We start from the raw sequence: 20,745 nt of genomic DNA, 5'->3' as shown, positions 1-20,745 counted from the left end.
ATGTTAGCCAGGCAGGTAATACGGGCCTATTAATGAATGGAAAAGATCTTCCCATTTAAATTACCTGTACAGAGTACCTTTGAGGAGGAGTATTCTTCACCAGTGAAATCTTAGGTAAGGACTAAAAGAGATAAAATGGTCCAGAGTCAAAATATAATAACTTAGTAAGTGAGAGATTTTACTCGCTGCTCAGGGGAAGGATTTGATGGAGAGGCTTTCTTTTTTTAAAATTATTTTATTTGTTTTCAGTTTTCTACAATCACTTCCATATATCTTAGATTTTTCCCCCTCACTCCCTCCTCCTTCTTCCCTCATCCCTGCCCCATCTCTCCCTGCAGTGTGTAATCTTCTACACATACTCTCCTATTAAATACATTTTCACCTTAGTCATGTTGTATAGAAGAATTTAAATGGGAGACACCATAAAACAAAACAAAACAAAACAATACAAAAGAAAATAGTCTGCTTCATTCTGCAATCCAATTCCAAAGTTCTTTCTCTGGATGTGTAAAGCATGTTTCCTCAAATGTCCATTGGGAATTTTTTAAGTGCTTGTACTGCAATGAAGTATTAAGTGTACCAGAAAAGTTCCTCACACATTGTGGTTATTGCCGTATACAAATTTTCCAGGTTCTGCTCCTTTCACTCAGCATCAGTTCATGTAAGTCTTTCTAGGCCTCTCTGAAGTCTTCCTCTTCATCATTTCTTATAGCACAACAGTATTCCATTACACTCATAGATCACAACTTATTCAGCCATTCCTCAGTTGATGGGCTTCCCCTTGATTTCCAGTTTTTGGCCACCACAAAGAGAGCTGGTATAAATATTCTTGTACATGTGGGACCCTTTCCCATTTCTATGATGTCTTTGGGATAGAGTCTCAGAAGTGATATTGCTGGGTCAAAGGGTATGCACATTTTTGTAGCCTTTTGGGCATAGTTCCAAATTGCTCTCCAGAATGGCTGGATCAGCTCACAGCTCCACCAGCGATGAACTAGAACAACTCTCCCACATCTTCTCCAATATTTATCATCTTCCTGTTTTGTCATGTTGGCCAGTCTGATAGGTGTGATGTGGTATCTCAAAGGTGTTTTGATTTGCATCTCTCTAATCTATAGTGATTTAGAGCATTTTTCATATGACTATAGATATCTTTAATCTCTTCCTTTGAAATCTGCCTGTTTATAGCCTTTGAGCATTTATGAACTGGGGAATGACTTGCATTCTTGTACACTTAACTCAGCTTTGGATATATTTTAGAAGTGACACCTAAATCATGGACATTATTTGCAAAATTCCCAGTTTTCTGCTTCCCTCCTAATCTTGATTGCATTGAGTTTGTTTGCGCAAAAAGTTTTCAATTTAATGTAATCAAAATTAGTCATTTTGCACTTCACAATGTTCTCTGTCTCTTGTTTGGTCAAAAATTTCTCCATTTTCCATAAATCTGACAAATATACTCTTCTTTGTTCCCCTAATTTGTTTATGGTATCAATCTTTATAGTAGATCATGTACCCATTTGAACTTTATTCTTGTCTATAGTGTTTAAGCATTGATCTATGCCCAGTTTCCACCACACTGTTATTCAGCTTTCCCAGCAATTTTTGTCAAACAGTGAGTTCTTATCCCAAGTTCTTATCCCAAGAAGTCCTTGGGTTTATCAAACAGTAGATTGTTATATTCATTAACTACTGTGTCTTGAGTACCTAACCTATTCCACTGGTCTACCCGTCTGTTTCTTAGCCAGTATCAAGTGGTTTTGATGATTTCTGCTTTATAATACAATTTGAGGTCTGGTAGGGGTAGGCCACCTTCCCTAGCATTTCTTTTCATTTCCCTTGATATTCTGGACCTTTGGTTCTTCCAGATGAATTTTGATACTTTTTTCAGCTCTGCAAAATAATTCTCTGGTTGTTTGAGTGGTATGGTACTGAATAAGTAAATTAATTTAGGTAGAATTGTCATTTTTATTATATTAGCTCAGCCTATCTATGAACAACTGATGTTTTTCCACTTACTTGGATATGACTTTATTTGTGTGAAAAGTGTTTTGTAATTGTGTTCATATAGTCCCTGAGTTTGTTTTGGCAGGTAGACTCCCAGATTTTTTATAGTGTCTACTGTAGCTTTAAACAGAATTTCTCTTTTCATCTCTTGATGTTGGACTTTGCTAGTAACATACAGAAATGCAGATGATTTATGTGGGTTTATTTTGTAAAGTGCAACTTTGCCATAGTTGGTTATTATTTTGAGTAGTTTTTCACTCGATTCTTTGGGATTCTCTAAGTATATCATCATATCATCTGCAAAGAGTGAAAACTTTGCTTTTTCTTTGCCTATTCTAATATTCCTTCAATTTCTTTTTCTTCTCATATTGCTGTAGCTAGCATTTAGAATAACATATTGAATAACAGTGGTCATAATGGACATCCTTGTTTCACCCCTGATCTTGTTGGAAATGCATCTACCTTGTCCCCATTGCATAAAATGCTTGCTGATGGTTTTAGGTAGATACTGCTTATTATTTTATGGAAAGTTTCATTTATTCCTGTGTTCTCCAGTGTTTTCAGTAGGAATGGGTGTTGTATTTTGTAAAATAGTCACGTGGTGTTAATTTTGTTTTGTTGTTGATATGATCAACAATGCTAATACTTTTCCTAATGTTGAACCAACCCTGCATTCCTGGTATAAATCCTACCAGATCATAATATACTCTTCTCACTATAAGTTGCTGTTTTCTTTTTGCTAATACCTTATTTTAAATTTTGGCATCTATATTCATTAGAGAAATTGGTCTATAATTTTCTTTCTCTGTCCTGGTTTAAGTATCAGAACCATATTTGTATGATAAAAAGAATTTGGGAGGACTCGTCTTCCCCCAATTTCCCCAAATAGTTTATATAATATTGGAATTAACTGTTCGTTAAATGTTTGATAGAATTCACTTGTAAATCCATCTGGTCCTGGAGATTTTTTTCCTGGGGAGTACATTGATGGCCTGTTCAATTGCTTTTTACTGAGATGGGATTTTTTAAGTACTCAACTTCCTTTTCTGTTAATATGGGGAATTTATATTTTTTAAAATAATCATTCATCTCATATACATTGTCAAATTTATGGACATACAGTTGGGAAAAGTATTTTCTAATTATTTATTTAATGTCCTCCTCATAGCATGTTAGTTTGTCCTTTTTATTTTTGATATTGGTAGTTTGATTTTCTTCTTGCTTTTTTTTTTTTTTATCAAATTGACCAAAGGTTTATCAATTTTATTGTTTTTTTTATAAAACCAACTCTTAGCTCTATTTATTAGTTCAATAGTTTTCCTAATTTCAATTTTATTAGCCTTTCCTTTGGTTTACAGTATTTCTAATTTGGTATTTACTTGGGGATTTTCAATTTGTTCTTCTAGCTTTTTCAGCTGCATGTCCAACTCATTGATCTCAGCTTTCTCTATTTTATTCATGTAGGCATTTAAAGATAGAAAACTTCCCCTAAGAACTGCTTTTGCAGTATCCCATAAGTTTTGGTAGGTTGTTTCATTATTGTCATTCACTTGAATTCAGTTACTGATTGTTTCTATGATTTGTTGTTTAACCCACTCCTTCTTTAGAATTAGATTACTTAGTTTCCAATTAATTTTTTGGTTTATCTTTTCATGACCTTTTATCACATATAATTTTATTGCATTTTGATCTAAGAAAGATGCTTTGACTATCTCTGCTGTTTTGCACTGGATTCTCAGGTTTTATGGCCTAGTATATGGTCAATTTTTGTATATGTGCCAATGTACCACTTTCTATCCCCATTCAGTTTTCTCCAGTGATCTATCATATTTACCTTATCCAGAGTTTTATTGACCTTCTTAACTTCTTTCTTGTTTATTTTGAGGTTTGATTTATCAAGTTTGCAGAGGGTCCCCCACTACTATAGTTTTGTTTTCTATTTCTTCTTCTAACTCCATTAACCTCTCCTTGAAGAATTTGGATGCTATACCACTTGGAGCATATATGTTTAGTAATGAAATTGCTTCATTATGTAAGGTGCCTTTTAGCAGGATATTTTCCTTCCTTATCTCTTTTGATTAGCTCTATTTCTGCTTTTCCTTTGTCTGAGATTAGGATTGCTACCCTTGCTTGTTTTACGTTGACTGAAGCAAAATATATTCTGCCCCAATCTTTCACCTTTACCCTGTGTGTATGACCCTGTTTCAAATGTGTTTCTTGCAAATAACATATTGGTGGATTATGATTATCAATCCATTCTACTACCTGTCTCCTTTTTATGGGAGGGTTCATGCCATTCACATTCACAGTTATGATCACCATCTGTGTCTTTCCCTCCATTCCCTTTCCTCCCATTTATGCTTTTAGTTCTCCCTTCTCCCTTACCCTCCACAACAGAGTTTTAGTTTTTGACCACTGCCTCCCTCAGTCTTCCCTCTGTTCTTTCAGCCCCTCTCCCTTTTACTTCCCTTTTCCCTTACTACTTCTTCCTTCTTAGCCTCCCCTCCCTTTTATTTCCCTCTTCCCCTCCTATTGCCTATAGAGCTAGTTATATTTCTATACTTAACTGAGTTTGTTGTACCCTCCATGAACCCAGTCAGATGAGAGTAACTCTCAGACAATGCTCATCTCCCTCCTCTTTCCCTCTCCTGTAAGATAATTTTGTGCCTCTTCCTGTGATGCAATTTACCTTTTTCTTCCTCTTCCTTTTCATATCTCCTGTTACAATTCCTTAACACCCTTAAGTCACAATTTTATCATGGCATCATTTACTTTATATCCACTCCCTCTACGTATGTCCTTTTTATATATCATAATTAATACATAGTTCTCAAGTTTAGGAAGTATCATCTTCTCTTATATGGGTGTAAACAGCTTGCCCATAATGAATAATAACTTTTTTCCCCTGCTTACCTTTTTATGCCTCTCTTGAAATCTGCATTTGAAGATCACATTTTCTATTGAGCTCTGGTCTTTTCATCAAGAAGGTCTGAAAGTCCCTTATTCTGTTGAATGTCCATCTCCTTGCCTGAAATATTATTCTCAGTTTTATTAGGTAATTGATCCTTAGTTGTAGTCCCAGATCCTTTGCCATATGGAATTTCATATTTGAATCCCTTTGATCTTTGAATATAGAAGCTGCAAGGTCCTATGTGATCCTGCTTGTAGCTCCTTGATATTTGAATTGTTTCTTTCTGGCTGCCTGCAGTATTTTCTCCTTCTCTTGATAGTTAAAGAATTTGGATATGATATTCCTTTGTATTTTTTGTCTGGGATCCCTTTCAGGAGGTGAATGGTGGTTTCTTCTGATGACTATTTTTCCTCTGGATCTAGAACTCCTGAGCAGTTTTCCTGGATGATCTCTTGAAAGATATTGTCCAGGCTTTTTTTTCATCATGGCTTTCTGGTAGACCAATAATCCTTAGATTTTCTTGCCTGGATATATTTTCCAGGTCAGTTGTTTTTCCAATGAAATATTTTACATTTTCTTCTATCTTTTCATTCTTTAGATTCTATTAGATTGATTCTTGATGTCTCATAGAGTCTTTAACTTCTACATGCCCAATTCCAATTTTTATCAAATTGTTTTCTTCAGTAAACTTTTCATCTCCTTTTCCATCTGTCAAATTTTGCCTTTTAAGAAGCTATTTTACCCAGTTAGGTTTTGTACTTCCTTTTCCTTTTGTCCAATTTTCTTTTTAAATTCTTTTGTCATTTCTTTTTTCATATTTTTAAAGTCATTGGTTAATGTTCCTTCTATTTCTCTAATTTGGCTTTTAAAATCCTTTCTGAGCTCTTCCAAGAGAACTGGTCTTCAGATCAGTTCATATTCCCTTCTGAAGATTCAGATGTGAGTACAGTTTTAATGCTGCCTTCTTTGATATTCTTGTTTTGCTCCTTGTCCCCATGAAAGATTCGATGGTCTTTCCTTTTCTTTTCTTATTTACTTGTTACTCATGATGATCCCCTTTTTCCTGGCTTTTAAAGTCTGTCTCTGCTTCTGAGACACAGGGGGCTCTGTCCCACAGTTCTTGTGTCTAAAACTTCAGGTTTTGTGTGTTGTGACCTCTGATTCTTTCAGCTAGAAGCTAAAATGCTGCAACTTACCTGGTGCTGGGCTGACTGGTGCTGGAAAGCAGAGGCCAAGTGAAGTGTTTCTGGGTTTCACAGGAGTTTTTCTGGAGCTAACTGAGTTAAGTGTGATGGAGGGGTGGTCTGGTCACAGGAGGTCTCTTCTGCTGAGCTAGAGCATACACAAGCTGAGCAGTTGGTGATCCCTTCTGTGCTAGTGTCTTCTTGCTTCCCCTGGGGTGCTGAGGCATGCCTGGGGTCCTGGTGTTGATGATTGTGGCCTCTACCCCCTGGGTTCAGGATCTCCTCCTAGTTTGCTGAGGTGGGGCTCTCTGGGACAGCTCTGCTCCTGCACTGGTCCCCTTCACCTACCGCAAAAGGGACCTTCTTTATTTTCCTAGCCTCACAGCCTAAGAAACTTTTTACCCTTTTGGGTGATCCCACTGTTCCAGGATTTTTCCTGACAAAATATTCTCTGGGCTCTTTAAGGTCAACAAGGGGAGGGAGATAGCAATTACTGATCACTCTGCCATCTTGGCTCCTGGAAGTTCCTCCCAAGAGGCTTTCTTGAAAGGTGAGATCAGAACTGGATCTTGAAGGAATAAGAATGTTAATTCATAGATACAGATGGAAGGTGAGTGGGGAGGTAGATAATATTATATGATATCACATCTCTTCCCCTAACCCTATTCTACCTGTCCTTTGATGCTTAGCTCATATCCAGGCACTTAGAGGCAAGACTGAGATAAGGGGATCAGACATTGGGTTCCCCTCCTTATGGGATGAAATATAAGTGACTTAGGTTGGCATTCAAGGCCTAACATTAACTTATCTTTCTAGGCGAATTTCATGTATTCCTTTTTACTCATAGCGTCTAGGTGGTGACACTGTGCATAGAGCACTGAACTTCTACCTGTGTTCACATTCTACCACGGACACTAACAGTGTGACTATGAGCACATAACTTAGCTTCTATCTGCCTCAGTTTCCATATCTGTAAAATAAGGACAATAATAGCATCTCCCTTACAAACTTGTTAAGATCAACTGAGATAACTCATTAAGATGCTTTTAAAATTAAGTCTTATTATTTATTGGTTATGTTTTTTCCCGAGTTATTTTTTGTTCTTCCTTCTCTCCCTCCATGTCCTTCCCAAGACCCTCTGTGCTCTTATAACTGTGGAAAAGCAGTTCTGCTTTCTGACTCCCATTTATGTCTATTCACTGATATCCTTTTAGGCTTCATTGAGGTGACCTTGACATCTTCAAACTACCAAGCCTCCAGCTGAGGTATCTGGTAGTGCAGAAGATAGAGTTGAGGTCTTCCTTAAGAAGACCTAGGTTCAAATCTGGCCTCTAATATTCAGTAACCATGTGACCTTGGGCAATTCATTGAACCTCTGACTGTCTCCATTTTCCCCAGTAGTAAAATGAGGATTATAATAGCCCCTGCTTGGCAGAGATATTGTGAGGATCAAATGAGATGATACTTGTAAAAACAATAACAATAACACCTACCACAGTGCTGGCACAGAGTAGGTGCTATATAAAAGCTATAGTTTTCCCCTTCGCTTTCTAGAAGTGATCCAATTCTTTCTTACAAAAAAAGAGCTGCTATAAATATTTTTTGTACATAAAGACCCTTTCCTTCTTCTTTTTTTTTTGATATAGGTTTAGTTATGCTGCTGGGTCTGCAGTGTGTGCAGAGTTTACTGATTTTGGAGATATAATTTCATATTGCTTTCCAGAGTAACAAAACCAATTCCAATGTTACTAGTATTGTCAGTATGCCTCTTTTCTCACATCACCTCCAACACTTGTCATTTTCTCTTTTGTCAATCTTGCCAACCTTAAGGGTACACAGTAGAACTTTGATGTTATTTTAACTTGAATTCCTTTGTAAAGGAATGGATAAGGGTTGTCTTCTCATATCTTGTCTTTGGGGCTAGCATGAAACTTTGAAACTCATATGAAGAGCTAGTCTTTCTTCTAAGAATATAGTAAATTCAACCTATAACTTTCAAATCTCTTCTGCTTGTCTGATTCCTTCTGTTTGCTACATTCATTTTCAACTTGTTTTATGGTGGTTGTGCTTTCCACTTTATACTGTAGTAGTCATTGTCTATCTATTCTTTCTTGGTTCTGCTTACTTCACTTTCCCTCAGTTCACAGTCATCCCATGCTTCTCTGTATTCTTAACATTTGTCATTTCTTATAGCGTAGCAATAGTTCATTAATTCCTTTATCACAATTTGTTTACTCATTCCCCAACAGGCATCTAATTTATTTTCAGTTCTTTACCTCCACAGAAGTAATATTCTCAACATTTTGTTGTGTATCAGTGACATGCTTGACATGCTATGCCTGGAGTTAGGAAGACCTGAGTTTAAACTTGGACTTACATGTTATTAATTGTGTGACCTTGGCAGTTACTTAATTTCTGTTTGCCTGCTTTCTGATTTGTAAAATGGGGATGATAATATCACCTAAATCCTAGGCTTGTTATGAGGATCAAATGGGATAATCATTATAAGGTGCTTAGCGCAGTGCCTGGCATATAGTAAGTGCTACACATATGTTAGCTATAATCATTATTACTATTGCAGTATGTACCTAACTCAGGAATCCCTGAGTTAAAAAGTATGAATATTTTAGTACATTATTTCCTTTGTAATAATGACCAAATTTAGTGTTGAGAAGAGATGAGAAAATTCACTTCGTTCCTTTATAAAGGACAATGGGTATAAAATATTGCAGAATTCACAAGACACAATTTGTTGATTTTGTCAAACTGTTTTTCTCTTCTCTTTATTTTTTCCTCATTGTAACAAGGTATACTTCACTGCATAATGGAAGGGGAATGACATTTGTAAACACAGCTGATAGGTATAAAGGAAAAAAAATCAATAAAAATAAGGTTTAAAACCAGTACAACATTTTTTTCCTTTTTAAAGATCACCACATTATAATCTTGATTTCACACATCTTTTTCAGCTAAACAAGGAGTCCTGAAGAGAGAAAATCATGAGTTAGACTGGCCAGGAAATGAAAAATTGAAGCTCACTGTCAGACTGCCTACAGCAAAGGAAGCAGATGAAGGAAAGGAAGAAGAAATCCCAACAACAGTAAATATATCTTACATATGATCACAAAGTGGGGTACTTTTTCAGGCATTTGAGCAGGAATTCACTACCTGGAAGCATTAGAAAGATATCAAAGAGAGAAGTATGAATTCTTGGTCATGTTGAAAATAACAAGTGCTTATAGGGCTTAAGAAGCTAGAATAAGATTGTAGAAGGAATAGAAAACTAAGACCTGCATTCCTTGGTCCTTCTCAGCCTCCCAGAACCATCTCTTCCTTCAAGTCATAGCTCAGGTGCCACCTCGTTGACAAGAGTTTTCCTGATTCTCACCCTCCTCCTTCCAGATGTTAGTTGTCCTTACCTCTTAAAATCATTTTGTATTATTTAGTATCCATTTTGTATTTACTTATTCCTCTTTTGTCCTCCAAGTAAAATATTAGTTTGATGGTAGGAACATTTTCTTCTTTATATGTCAAGTACCTACACAAAATAGGTGCCTAATACATGGTTGTTGAACTGAAGAAGCTGCAAGTGGGATAAATATATTTACAGGAAGGAAAAAGCAATGAATATTATAATTTTCAAACCCAAAAGATGTATGGAGAACTACCTATGGGACATTCAGTTGAATTCAGCTGAATTCAATTTTTAAAATAGTATTTCTATTTTTCAGTTAATAAGAATTTATTTTTCTGTACTTTCTCTTCCTCATTACAAAAGGAAAACAAGCCCCTTGTAAAAATAATTCATAAACAAGCAAAACAAATTTCCATGAGAGTCAAGATGGCTGAGTAAAGATAGAAATACAGCATAGTCAATGAGACCTGAGTTTAAATCCAGCCTGACACTTGCTAGCTGGCAAGTCACTTAAGCTCTTTGAATATTTGACTTTAATATTGATGAGATTTTTCCTTTTCAGTTTTCTACAAGTCAATTATGATGGATTTTTTTCTATCCTTATTTAGACTTCTGATTCTACAGATTTGGGCAGATTTCATGCAAATGAATTTTCTTTAAAATGACATGCAAACATTTTATTTTTATTATCATTTTGGGAGTCCAAAGATTCTAAATTATTCCACCCTGACTTGTTTTCTAGTGCCATTTTCCTGGGGAACGGGGCATCATAACTTTTCTATTTTTTCAGTATTTTGATTTTCTTCTAATCTAGCTGTCCCTTGTCAATATTACCTATTGTTTCACCTATTCTGGATCTCATAATAACAATAGCTAACATTTATTTAGCACTTACTATATGGATGCATTATGCTAAAACACTTTCCAATAATTGTCTCATTTAATCCTCACAAGCCTGGGTGGTAGGGGCTATCATTACTCCCATTTTACATGTAAGGGAATTGAGGCAAACAGAGGTAATGTGACTCAGCCAGGTAGAAAGCATCTGAGGTCACATGTGAACTCAGGTCTTCTTAATTCCAGGTCCAGCCCTCTATCCACTGTGCCACCATCTGTTACTTAGAGAAGACTTCCTATTTCCTCTTCCTATTCTTTCTTTCAGAGCTTTAAAAACATTTTTAAAATTGTCTCCTCCTCCACTTCTGTTAGGGAATTATGTAGTTAGTCCTTGTGGAAAATTCATTGTTTCATCTGAGTCTCCACTAGTGGTTGTTTTAAAGCTACTATCTCCTTCTTTTGGGAGGAAATATTTATGTTTGCAATAATTTTGATAGAGGTTATATTTTTTATTTGATTTACTCATCTTGCCATTACTAATTCCTGAATTAGAGCTTAATGCCAGCTCCACCCCATTGTTGGGCTTTTGGATGATGTGGCCTATTCTGCTGAGTCTTCCTCTAGGTCACCTGGGTTTTTATATTGACCTCTACTTTCTGAAGACTGACCCTCTTCCCAATCCGTCCATGGATATTTGAGTTTCAGAGCAATGAATATTGAGGGCCATTTCTGGCACCCCAGATCAGGATATTGCAGGGTTTTCTTGGGGAGCACCTTACTGTTGCTACTTCTGGCCTCAAAACTTTTTCAGCTGTGCATGTGTCAGGCCCATCACTGCTCACAGAAGCATTGGTGGAAGTCACTTTTCTTGTTGCCTTTGGATATTGGGTGAGGTAACGTGCAGCTCTGGTGAGCAAGAAGTCATTTAATATGGTTTTTACTAGATCAATATAAAAAATCATTATTCAATCTCTTGAGAACTTCAGGGTTTTGCAGAAATATATTAATGTGGGAACTAGGTAGTCTAACTATTTCAATGAGTCTTCTTAGTGGGAAGCCTCACCTGGAGTGTGAGGGACCATGTCCTGCCCACACCTCTCTTGTACTTCTCCATTATCTAGTCTCTACTCCTGTTTCCTTCTCTTGGGCTAGTAAACTCTGTTCCCTTCTCTTCCCTTCTAATAACTTTCCAAAGAATTATCATCAGTTTGTCATGTTTTCTCTTCAAATATGGCCCCTACAAGTGCAAATAGTTCTTTAAGGTGTAAGCTGATCAGTGAATAGGTACAGAAGGATTTATGTCTTACTTGCATTATGAATTTGTTGAACTTAGGCAACTAGAGAATTGAGTATATTTATTTCATGCAGGTATTCTAGGCTGATCCCAGCCATGTCTTCTAAGTGGAAAGGTATTCTCCTTAATGCTTATTTTTTTTGTTTGTTTGTTTATTTGGTCTTTAGGAGTCCAAGATGAAAGCAAGACCCCAAGAACAAGGTAACAGTTAATCCTGAATTCATCTGATGTACATACAACAAGTAAATTGTTTTTCTTCCTTAAATGTCAGAATTCCTTACCTGATTTTGAGTTGTCTTATACATGAATGACTTATTGTTGCAAGGCAAGAATGGTAAGAACCAGCAAATAAATCTGAGTGCGTTCATTTCAACATAATTTGTTAGTTCATTATGCCACATTAAACTGTCCTTCCTCCCAACTATGTTTCTCCTTCTTTCCCTGAGAAGATCTGGTTGTTGTTGTTTTTTCCTTTTTAGTAAATAACTATGGCCCATGGATGAAGTCCAACTGTTACTGTGGTTTTTTACTGAATTTTCTTCACTAGTGGGCATAAGGGAAAAATTCCATGGATTGGAAATTGAAAATTTAACCTTAAGTAAACATTTGTCTGAGGGATTGTTGGATTTTCTGGAGAAGCTCATTGTTCTTTTTGGTTATAGAGAACATCTGTTTTCAACTGACTTACTCAAAATATTGGAAAGTGATAAGAAGAGAAGCATGCCTTAGAACTTCTCATTCTGGTAATAATGTTTGTAAATTTAATTAGAGATGTTTTTGCTTCCTTAAAGTAGATGTATCAGAAGATCAGGACACAAAGTTCCCCCTGGGCAGAAGAATGGGTGAGACAGAAGACATGTCCAAAGGTTCTGAAAATGTTCCTTCTTTGGTTGCACTTAAAAATCTCCAAGATCCAGAAAATGAGTATCTCCTAGTTTTGCTGGTGGAGAACATTAGTGGTTTGTCAAAAAGTGAAGGAGATTTTGAAGTAGAAATCATACCAGAAGCAGAAACTGCTGTGCTAACCTTTCTGAAACACATTGGTAAGCCTGAGTAAAAATGATAAAATATGCACCCCCAAATAGTTTTATGTCATGCCTTGAGATTCTGATTAGCAAAGAAGTGGGCCATCTTTGAATACCCTTTCTAGTCATTTGTAATACTTTTTCTGTCTCTCAATAAGTGAAATCTTTGAAGATGTAGATAGGTAGGTGGAGAGGTAGCTTAGGTAATAGGGGAACAGAATGCTGGACTTAGACACATAAACACCTGAGTTCATACCCTATCTCAGAACCTAGCTTTAGGATCCTGGGGACACCACTTACTGTCTTTGAGACTTAACTTTTTCATCTGTAAAATGTGGAGGTTGGACTTGATGACCTTTAAGGTCTTTTTCCACTCTAATCTACTGCCCAAAGAAAGGTTATTGCATTTATCAGCATGGTAGTAAGGTACATTGTTTTGATTCCAAAGTCCTGGTGTGTTTTAACAGGAAACAGGACTTTATCATTATTAGCTCTATGTGTACGTATGGAATTATAGTAGCTGACATTTATAGAACATCTGAAGATTTGAAAAGCACTTTATTTACATTAGTTTTTTTGAACTTCACACTCTAAGGAAAATTCTGCAGTTATTTTTATTCCCATTTTACAGATGAGGAAAGTGAGGTTTTCAAAGAGACTTAACTGACCAAAGTTCAAACAGCTAGTTCTGTGCAAAGTGCAAGGATGGTAAAGAAAGCACTTTTAGAAGCACAAAAAGCTTTATACAGGAAGTGACCCCTGAGACCAGAATCTGAGGATCCCAGCTATTGTGAAACTAGTTGAAGGCAGAAAAGTCAAATGTAAATTAGTGATTTCTCTAAATTAGAGTGCTCTGGTATGGATACCTAGGGGCAGCTAGGTAGCTCAGCAGATAGAATGCCAGGTTTTTCACCAGGAAGACTTACCTTCCTGGGTTCAACTCTGACTTCAGACACTTACTAACTGTGTGACCCTAGACAAGTCACTTGACTTGGTTTGCTTCACTTTTGTCATCTGTTGAAAAAATAAGCTGGAGAAGGAAATGTCAAATCACTCCATTATCTTCCTTCACCCTACCCCCCTACCAAAAGAAAACCAAATGGTATTACGAAGACGCAAACATGACTGAAATAATTGAATGACAACAACAAAATAAAATTGTCATCTTTGTGCCCCAGTTTGAACCCCATTTTTTCAGTTTATCATTACATTTTTAGCTTATCAATTCATTTTGTATACTACATTATCTAGTCAGAGCAGACCGTTCTCTATCCCTTTCTTCATCCCACCCACTTCTAACTCAGTATCTCAGCTCTGTCATCCTCATCTTGGCATGGATACTTTCTTTCCAGCTCTGTTTTTGTAACTTTCTCCCTTTCCTTAAGACCCAGCTCAGGGGCTATTGTGACCACTAAGCTGTGCCTGACTCACGCAGCTGAAAACCTTCTCTTCCTCTTATTGCTTCTCATAGCTCTTACCCCACTTTGCTATTGTATAGTTACTTATGGAGTATATCTGTCTATTTACGTTCATGTAGTAGTATATTTTCCTCCAGTTAAATTGTAAATGCCTTGAAATCAGTATCCTTGCCTTATTGATCATCCTGTGCCTCCAGCACCCAGCACAGTACTGCAGCATAATGAGTATTTTAAAAACTTATTTGTTGAATTGAATAGTAACTATTAGTAATGGTTGAAGTGGATAGTAACTGGTGCAGGGTCAATGGATGATCTCTTTCAGAAGAGTTCTACTCTGCTTATCCAGGAGCTTCCAAGTACAACACCAGCATAGAAGTGTTCCCCTTCTAAAACTGGGATTATGTCCTAAGGGTTCTTTTAGGAGTATGAATTCTCACCAAGGAATCTTCACTTCAGTCACTCTACATAAAGCACATTTTAAATTAGTTTTCTTCCTTGACAAAAGGTTTAATAATATACTAATTATCACTGTATTTTTCTTCACAGATACAAAGACATTTGTTGATCGTTGTTCTCAAAACCGAATAGTCCAAGACAAAAAGATTTTTGTAGAACCACTGGAAGAGACAAGAACCATCCTGGTGGAAAACCTGCCCCCCAATATCAATGAAAGTTACATCACTCTTTTCTTTGAGAATGCCAATAATGGAGGGGGACCAATAACCAAAGTCGAGTGTTTCCTGAAGGACAATTCAGCTCTGATTGAGTTTTCTGATTGCCAAGGTAATAATATCTACTGCTGACTTAATTCTGCTTTCCCCTTCCTAATCAATTGGCATCCACTTGAGTGTTACAACACTGAAATTTATATAATGTTTTGAAGTTTACAAAGCACTTTCTGTATATTATCTGAGCCTCACAGCAACTTCTTGACATAGGGAGTAGATGTATTTTACAGATGAGGAAACAGATTCATAGAGTTTAATTTGCTTATAGTCAAATAGTTAGTATGTATTCTAAAATAGGATCTGAATCCAGCTCTGACTTTAAGGCTAGCCCTATATCCACTAAGGCATACTTAGAAGTATTATTATGCTCATTTAACAGATGAGACATCTGACACCAAGAGAGACTGAATAACTTGCCCATGGTCACTCTAGCAGCAAGTATCAGAAGATGAAGTCTTGCATTTGACCCACTAGACAATGAAGTCACTTCAGGCACTGGGCTTAGAGTTAGGCTATCTAAACTGAGGAGGAGGTAGGATGCTTAATGAAAGAGAATTTTATGTGGAACTATCAGGAAAGCTAAGCTTTCTACTTGGAATATGGAAAGACTTCTCCCCATGTCTTGAAGTATTATCTCTATGAATCCACAGCACTTCAGATAACTGATTTGTGTTTTCCACTCTTTGATTCTTTTCTCCTGGGCTTATGCTGATATTTTGGGTGGGGGAAAGATCTGGTCCTGTGCTATCACTGGCATAGGGAACGTCACCAGAAGACATTTCCTCCCAATGCACAACGACACTTGTTATGCAACTAATAAGTCTGAAGGGGTTTCCTTAGCAATCTCTGTTTTAGTGACTTGCCTAAGGTCATATCTCCAGTAGTAGGATCTGGACTCAGTTGCCCTGACTCTGAAGTTGTCTCTCTCTTCTCTACTCCATTTGCAATCTCTTTTCTAAGATAAGGAATGAATAGATGACTTCTTCTGGTGGGCTTCCATCTGCCTAGTGTCAGCCTACAACAGAAAGACTGCCATATGTTTTGAGAAAAGAAGGATGTTGGGTTGGCTCTAGAGAAGGTGGGGTAATGGGAATTTCACTTCTTCCTTATTAATTCCCTCTGTACTCCTTACATGAAGAAAACACATGAGCTAAATGTCCCCAATAGGAAGTCAGATTTGGGAAGCACATTCCAATTCCTGAAGTGCTTTTCTCATAATTCCATAGGTGGCTCAAAGTATTAATCTTCATTTTTGTAGATAAAGAAACTGAGGCTCAGCTACATAAAGTGCTTTGCCATGGTTACAGAACTAGGTAAAACCCTCATTGGAATATGAGCTAAAGTCTCCTGACTGCAAGAATGTGTCATATCCACTAAACCTCCCCCTGTTAAACATTTCCACTCATATAGGACAAGAACTTACAGGGCATGGAAGAAAAAAATCTGTGCTTTAAGATTTAAAAAAAAATACCTGTCAGATGGTTATTAATATTAAAATATTTCTATTTGCAAAGAATATAGATGGGCAGAGTCTCCCCTGTTAATTGAAATTCTCTTGGTCCCAAACGATTTATGCCTACATTTTACAGGAATCATGAAATAAAAGGCAAAATCCCATGATAAAATAAAAAATAGGCATGCAGCTAATATGTGGGTCTTTTTGTTTAGTTAAAGGGAACAATAATAATGTTAATACAAAAAAGATTTCATGGTAAAATCAATCACTCCCTCTTAATTCTACTTTCATTCAGGTCAAAGGTGAACAAATTGATACCTCTCTTATTTACCTTAATCAAAAGTTCAACCCACAAGGGTTCTTGTGCAGTAAAGTTAGTTGAGCATTCATCCTTTCACTTCCTCTCCCAAAAGGAAAGGGCGTAGTTCCTTTCTCCTCTTCTCCTAATTTTCCCTTTGGCTTCCACCTTTACACCCTTGGGCATTGAGCACCCACTCCCAAACTATACCAGTTGAGCTCATTTTATCCTGAGGGCCAGATGGCCCTGAGGTTCCTGTAGAATACTTCCTCTGCTAGGTTAGTGAGTTATGAGATAAAGTGTATTAGTAAAATCACAATAGCTCAGAGTTCCGAGAATAGAAAATTCTTAACATTTGGAAAGTGGTTCAGATAATAATAACAGCAGCTAGCATTTATTCAATAATTACTTTGTGCCAGGCACTGAGCTACAAATACTATCTCATTCCTCATAACATCTCTGGGAGGTAGGCACAACTATTATTATTCCTATTTTACAGTGGAGGAAACTGAGGCAACCGAGGTTAAGGAATGTGTATTGTTTCATAATCAATATTGCTTTAATTTTTTTCTTTATGGTATTGTTTGTGTTTGGTGATGCCTTGAATATACAATATAAAATAATTTTTTGAGGCAATGGGGTAAAGTGACTTCCCCAGGATCACACAGTTAGGATCAGAGGCTGGATTTGAACTCAGATGTTCTATACTCCAGACCCAGCATCTCATCCACTGTGCCATCTTCCTGCCTCCTGTTTAAATCCTGCATAATTCCTGATAATACTCAACTTTCAGTTTAGTCAGAGATGAACATGTAGATAACCTTTCTCAACTGGATTGTGTGTGTTTGTCCTTCATTGCCGAAGAAGACCATGCCATCAGAGAAATAATGACATGACTTGCACTTGACTTTGTTGTGAGGAAGGACTGTGCACAGCCCCAGCCTCACTTCTCCTCCAGAATCATCTGAATCCAGTGACCAGATGTTCATCAGGATGCCTGGAGATGATGCAGGATGAGGCAATTAGGGTTAAATGACTTTCCCAAGGTCATACAGATAGTAAGTGTCAAGTGTCTGAGGTGAGATTAATCAAATTCCATTCCTTCTCTTATTCACCATACAAAAGACAAACTCTCGTCCTAATAAGTTTAGTTTAAAGGAATCAAAATTCCTTCCTGAATTAGATTTTTTTTTTATTCTAGGACAATTTTTTTAAGTCTTTGATACAAGTGAAAAGCAGGACTTCAGGTTACAATAAGGTCATTGGTTTAAGTTAGACAGAGGATTTCAGACCAGGACACTGATAACATTATTCTTCAATGTCTTTTGATACTGACATTAATGCAGTTTGCTTCCACAAGGGGAGGAAACTTAGATCTCTTTTGCATAAACTCATTCTGGGCATACTGCTGTAGCATACGCAGGTCAGCTTTTTATTTCCATCTCACCCTACCAATTCTGGACAGAAGGGCAATGTTTTAGAAAATTATCTTCAGTGATCACCTTATTTCCTTACTTTTAAAGACTTCCAAGTACTTTAAGTCTAATTTGTTATACATACGGCTGTCTGACCCTGGGTAAGTCGCTTAATGAACCAGATGACCTTCTGAGTTGATAAATTGCAAAGAAGGTGCCAACCTATACTGGGAGAGGGAATTTCTCCATCTAAGAATTCCCTGTATCAAAGAAATCGCAGGTTCAGTCCTGTCCCTATTCTTTCATTATAAATGACTCAGTACAGTTTTTTTAATGAGCTCTTCCTCAGAGGCAGCTAGGTGGCACCATAGTGCACCAGAGTCTGGAAGACCTGGCTGGGTGCAAATCTGGCCTCAAACACTTACTACTTGTGTGGCCCTAGGCAAGTCACTTAACTGTTTGCCTCAGTTTCCTCATCTGCAAAATGAGCTGGAGAGGAAAATGGTAAACCATTCCAGTGTCTATGTCAAGAAAACCCTGGAAGGGGTCATGGAGAGTTGTACATGACTGAAAATGACTAAATAATAACAAAAATTCATAAAAACCCCTTATTTTAGCACCATGAGGAACCTTAGTGAAAGATAATGCCCTTCTTTGGCAAATCAAATAAAGAATACCAAGAGCAGTTTTTACCTGTCTGATGTCACAGTTATCCATTGTTGGCCCTTGCACTACAACCCAGGTGTCCTGGACCCTAATATCATACTGTATGTGCTTTACATAATCCTAGGATTCTTGACTTGGATGGCATCTTAGAAAGTATTTGGCATCACTTTTTCCCTTATACATTCACTTGCTACCTGTAATGTGGGAATCCCTTATAGTTTGATCAAAGTTTCCTAGTAAAGATTCCAGATATGAACTCTTTTCTAGTCTCAGGATAAGGTATACCCTTTATGTTACCTTTGTGGCCATGTAAAGTTGCCCAAGATCTAGTTCCTCTTCAGAACAGTAAAGGATCCTGCCTGTTCACCTGGAGGTATTTTGAGCATAGGACAATGCTCCAAATTCATGAAAATCCTAATAGATAATGCAAAGTTAATTAAGTAATAAAATTTATTAACTGTTTACTCTGTACCTGGCACTATGCTAAGCACTGAGGCTATAAAAATAGGCAAAAGATAGTCCCTGCACTAAAGGAGCTTACAACAGAAATGAGACGACAACTTGCAAGTAAATATATATGGAGCAAGGTATATATAGGATATATAACAACATGTTAATAGAAGGAAAGGAATAGAATTAAGAGGGGATTAAGAAGGCTTCCAGTAAAGGAAGGGATTTTAGTGGGGATTTAAAGGAAACCTGGGAGGTTGGTAGATGGGAATAAGGAAAGAGAGCATTCCAAGGCATCAGGGACAGCCAGACAAAAGGACAGGGGCTGAGAAATGACATATCTGCTTATGGAATATTCAGTACATGGTGCAGAATAAGGTGTAAGAAGGAAAGGTAGGAGAGGATTATGCTATGAAAGGCTTTGAATGCCAAATAGAGAATTTTGTATTTGTTCCTGAAGGCAATAGGGAGTCACTGGAGGTTACTGTGTGTGATGAGAGGAATGACATGATTATTACTACATTTTAGGAAAATCACAGTGGCTAAATGGGGAATGGATTGGAGTGGGGAGAGACTTCAGACAGGCAGACCCCACCAGCAGGCTCCTGCCTAGTTCAGGAATGAGGTGATGAGGGCCTGCCCTAGACAGGTGGCAGAAGCAAAGGAGAAAAGGGGTGGTTTTCAAGCGATGTTACAAAGTTAAAAACAAGAGGTCTTGGCAACATCTTGGATTTGGTTGGGTGGGTGAGAGATAGTGAGGACTCCAAGAAGACTCCTAGATTTTGAGCCTGAGGAACAGGGAAGGTGGTATTGCCCTCTACAATGTGGGAAGCTAGCAGGGGGGCATGGTTCAGAGCAGGGGAATAGTGAAATCAGTTTTAGACATGTTGTTGAGTCTAATGATCACTGGACATTCAGTTTGAGATATCCAAAAGGCAATTGGAGATGTGAGAGAGGAGGGCAACAGAGAATTTGGGGCAAGATAGGCAGATTTGAGAATCATCAGCATAGTGAATCCATGGGAACTTATGAGATCACCAAATGAAATAAGTATGGAGGGAGATAAGAAAAGAGCCCAGGACAACCCTGTTAGAGGATGTGAACTGGAAAGGGATCCAGCAAAAGAGACAGAGGAGTGGCCAGATAGAGAGGATGCAAACCAGGGTGAAATCGTGTCCCAAAAACCTAGAGAGGAAAAGGTCTCAAGAAGAAGAGAGTGGTTAACAGGGTCAAAGAGAATGAGGATAGAGAAAAGGACAATGGCTGCAGCAACTAAGAGATCTTCAGTAACTTTGGAGAGTCTTTTGGTGGAATGATAAGACCAGAAGCTGAATCATAAGAGGTTTAGAAGAGAGTGGGAGGAGAGAGATTGTAGGCATCTATTATAGAGAGCCTTTTTGAAGAGGTTAGATACAAGAGGAAGAAGAGATATGGGATAGCTGTGAGGAAGAGTCAATTGAGGGGAGAATTTTTTCAGAAGGGAAGAGAAAAATCCATGTTTGTAGGCAGTAGTGAATGAGCCTGTAGACATGGTGAGAATGAAAATAAGTGGAAGAGTAGGGACAAGAGAGAATGCAATCTGACAGAGTAGATGGAATGAAATGAGATCTCTTATATAAATGGAGAAGTTAGCCTTGGGAA

At 37.4% G+C, this 20,745-nt stretch overlaps 1 protein-coding gene across 2 annotated transcripts in view; it reads left to right on the top strand.

Moving 5' to 3' along the window:
- The window catches only part of LOC140506523 (protein mono-ADP-ribosyltransferase PARP14-like), a 94,468-nt gene that overhangs the window by 6,558 nt on the left and 67,165 nt on the right, over positions 1-20,745 (top strand). The window contains exons 2-5 of one of the 2 annotated variants that reach the window (XM_072613797.1): positions 9,072-9,202; positions 11,816-11,849; positions 12,440-12,691; positions 14,638-14,874. In XM_072613797.1, the coding sequence (XP_072469898.1) occupies positions 9,072-9,202; positions 11,816-11,849; positions 12,440-12,691; positions 14,638-14,874 (654 nt within the window). The remainder of the gene's footprint in view (positions 1-9,071; positions 9,203-11,815; positions 11,850-12,439; positions 12,692-14,637; positions 14,875-20,745) is intronic. The other variant, XM_072613796.1, reaches the window with a different exon arrangement.

This window comes from Notamacropus eugenii, chromosome 5, assembly GCF_028372415.1.
Source record: "Notamacropus eugenii isolate mMacEug1 chromosome 5, mMacEug1.pri_v2, whole genome shotgun sequence".
In the NCBI taxonomy this organism is placed as follows: Eukaryota; Metazoa; Chordata; class Mammalia; order Diprotodontia; family Macropodidae; genus Notamacropus; species Notamacropus eugenii.
The sequence above is the reverse complement of the archived record's forward strand: the minus strand, read 5'-3'. Positions and strand labels throughout refer to the sequence as shown.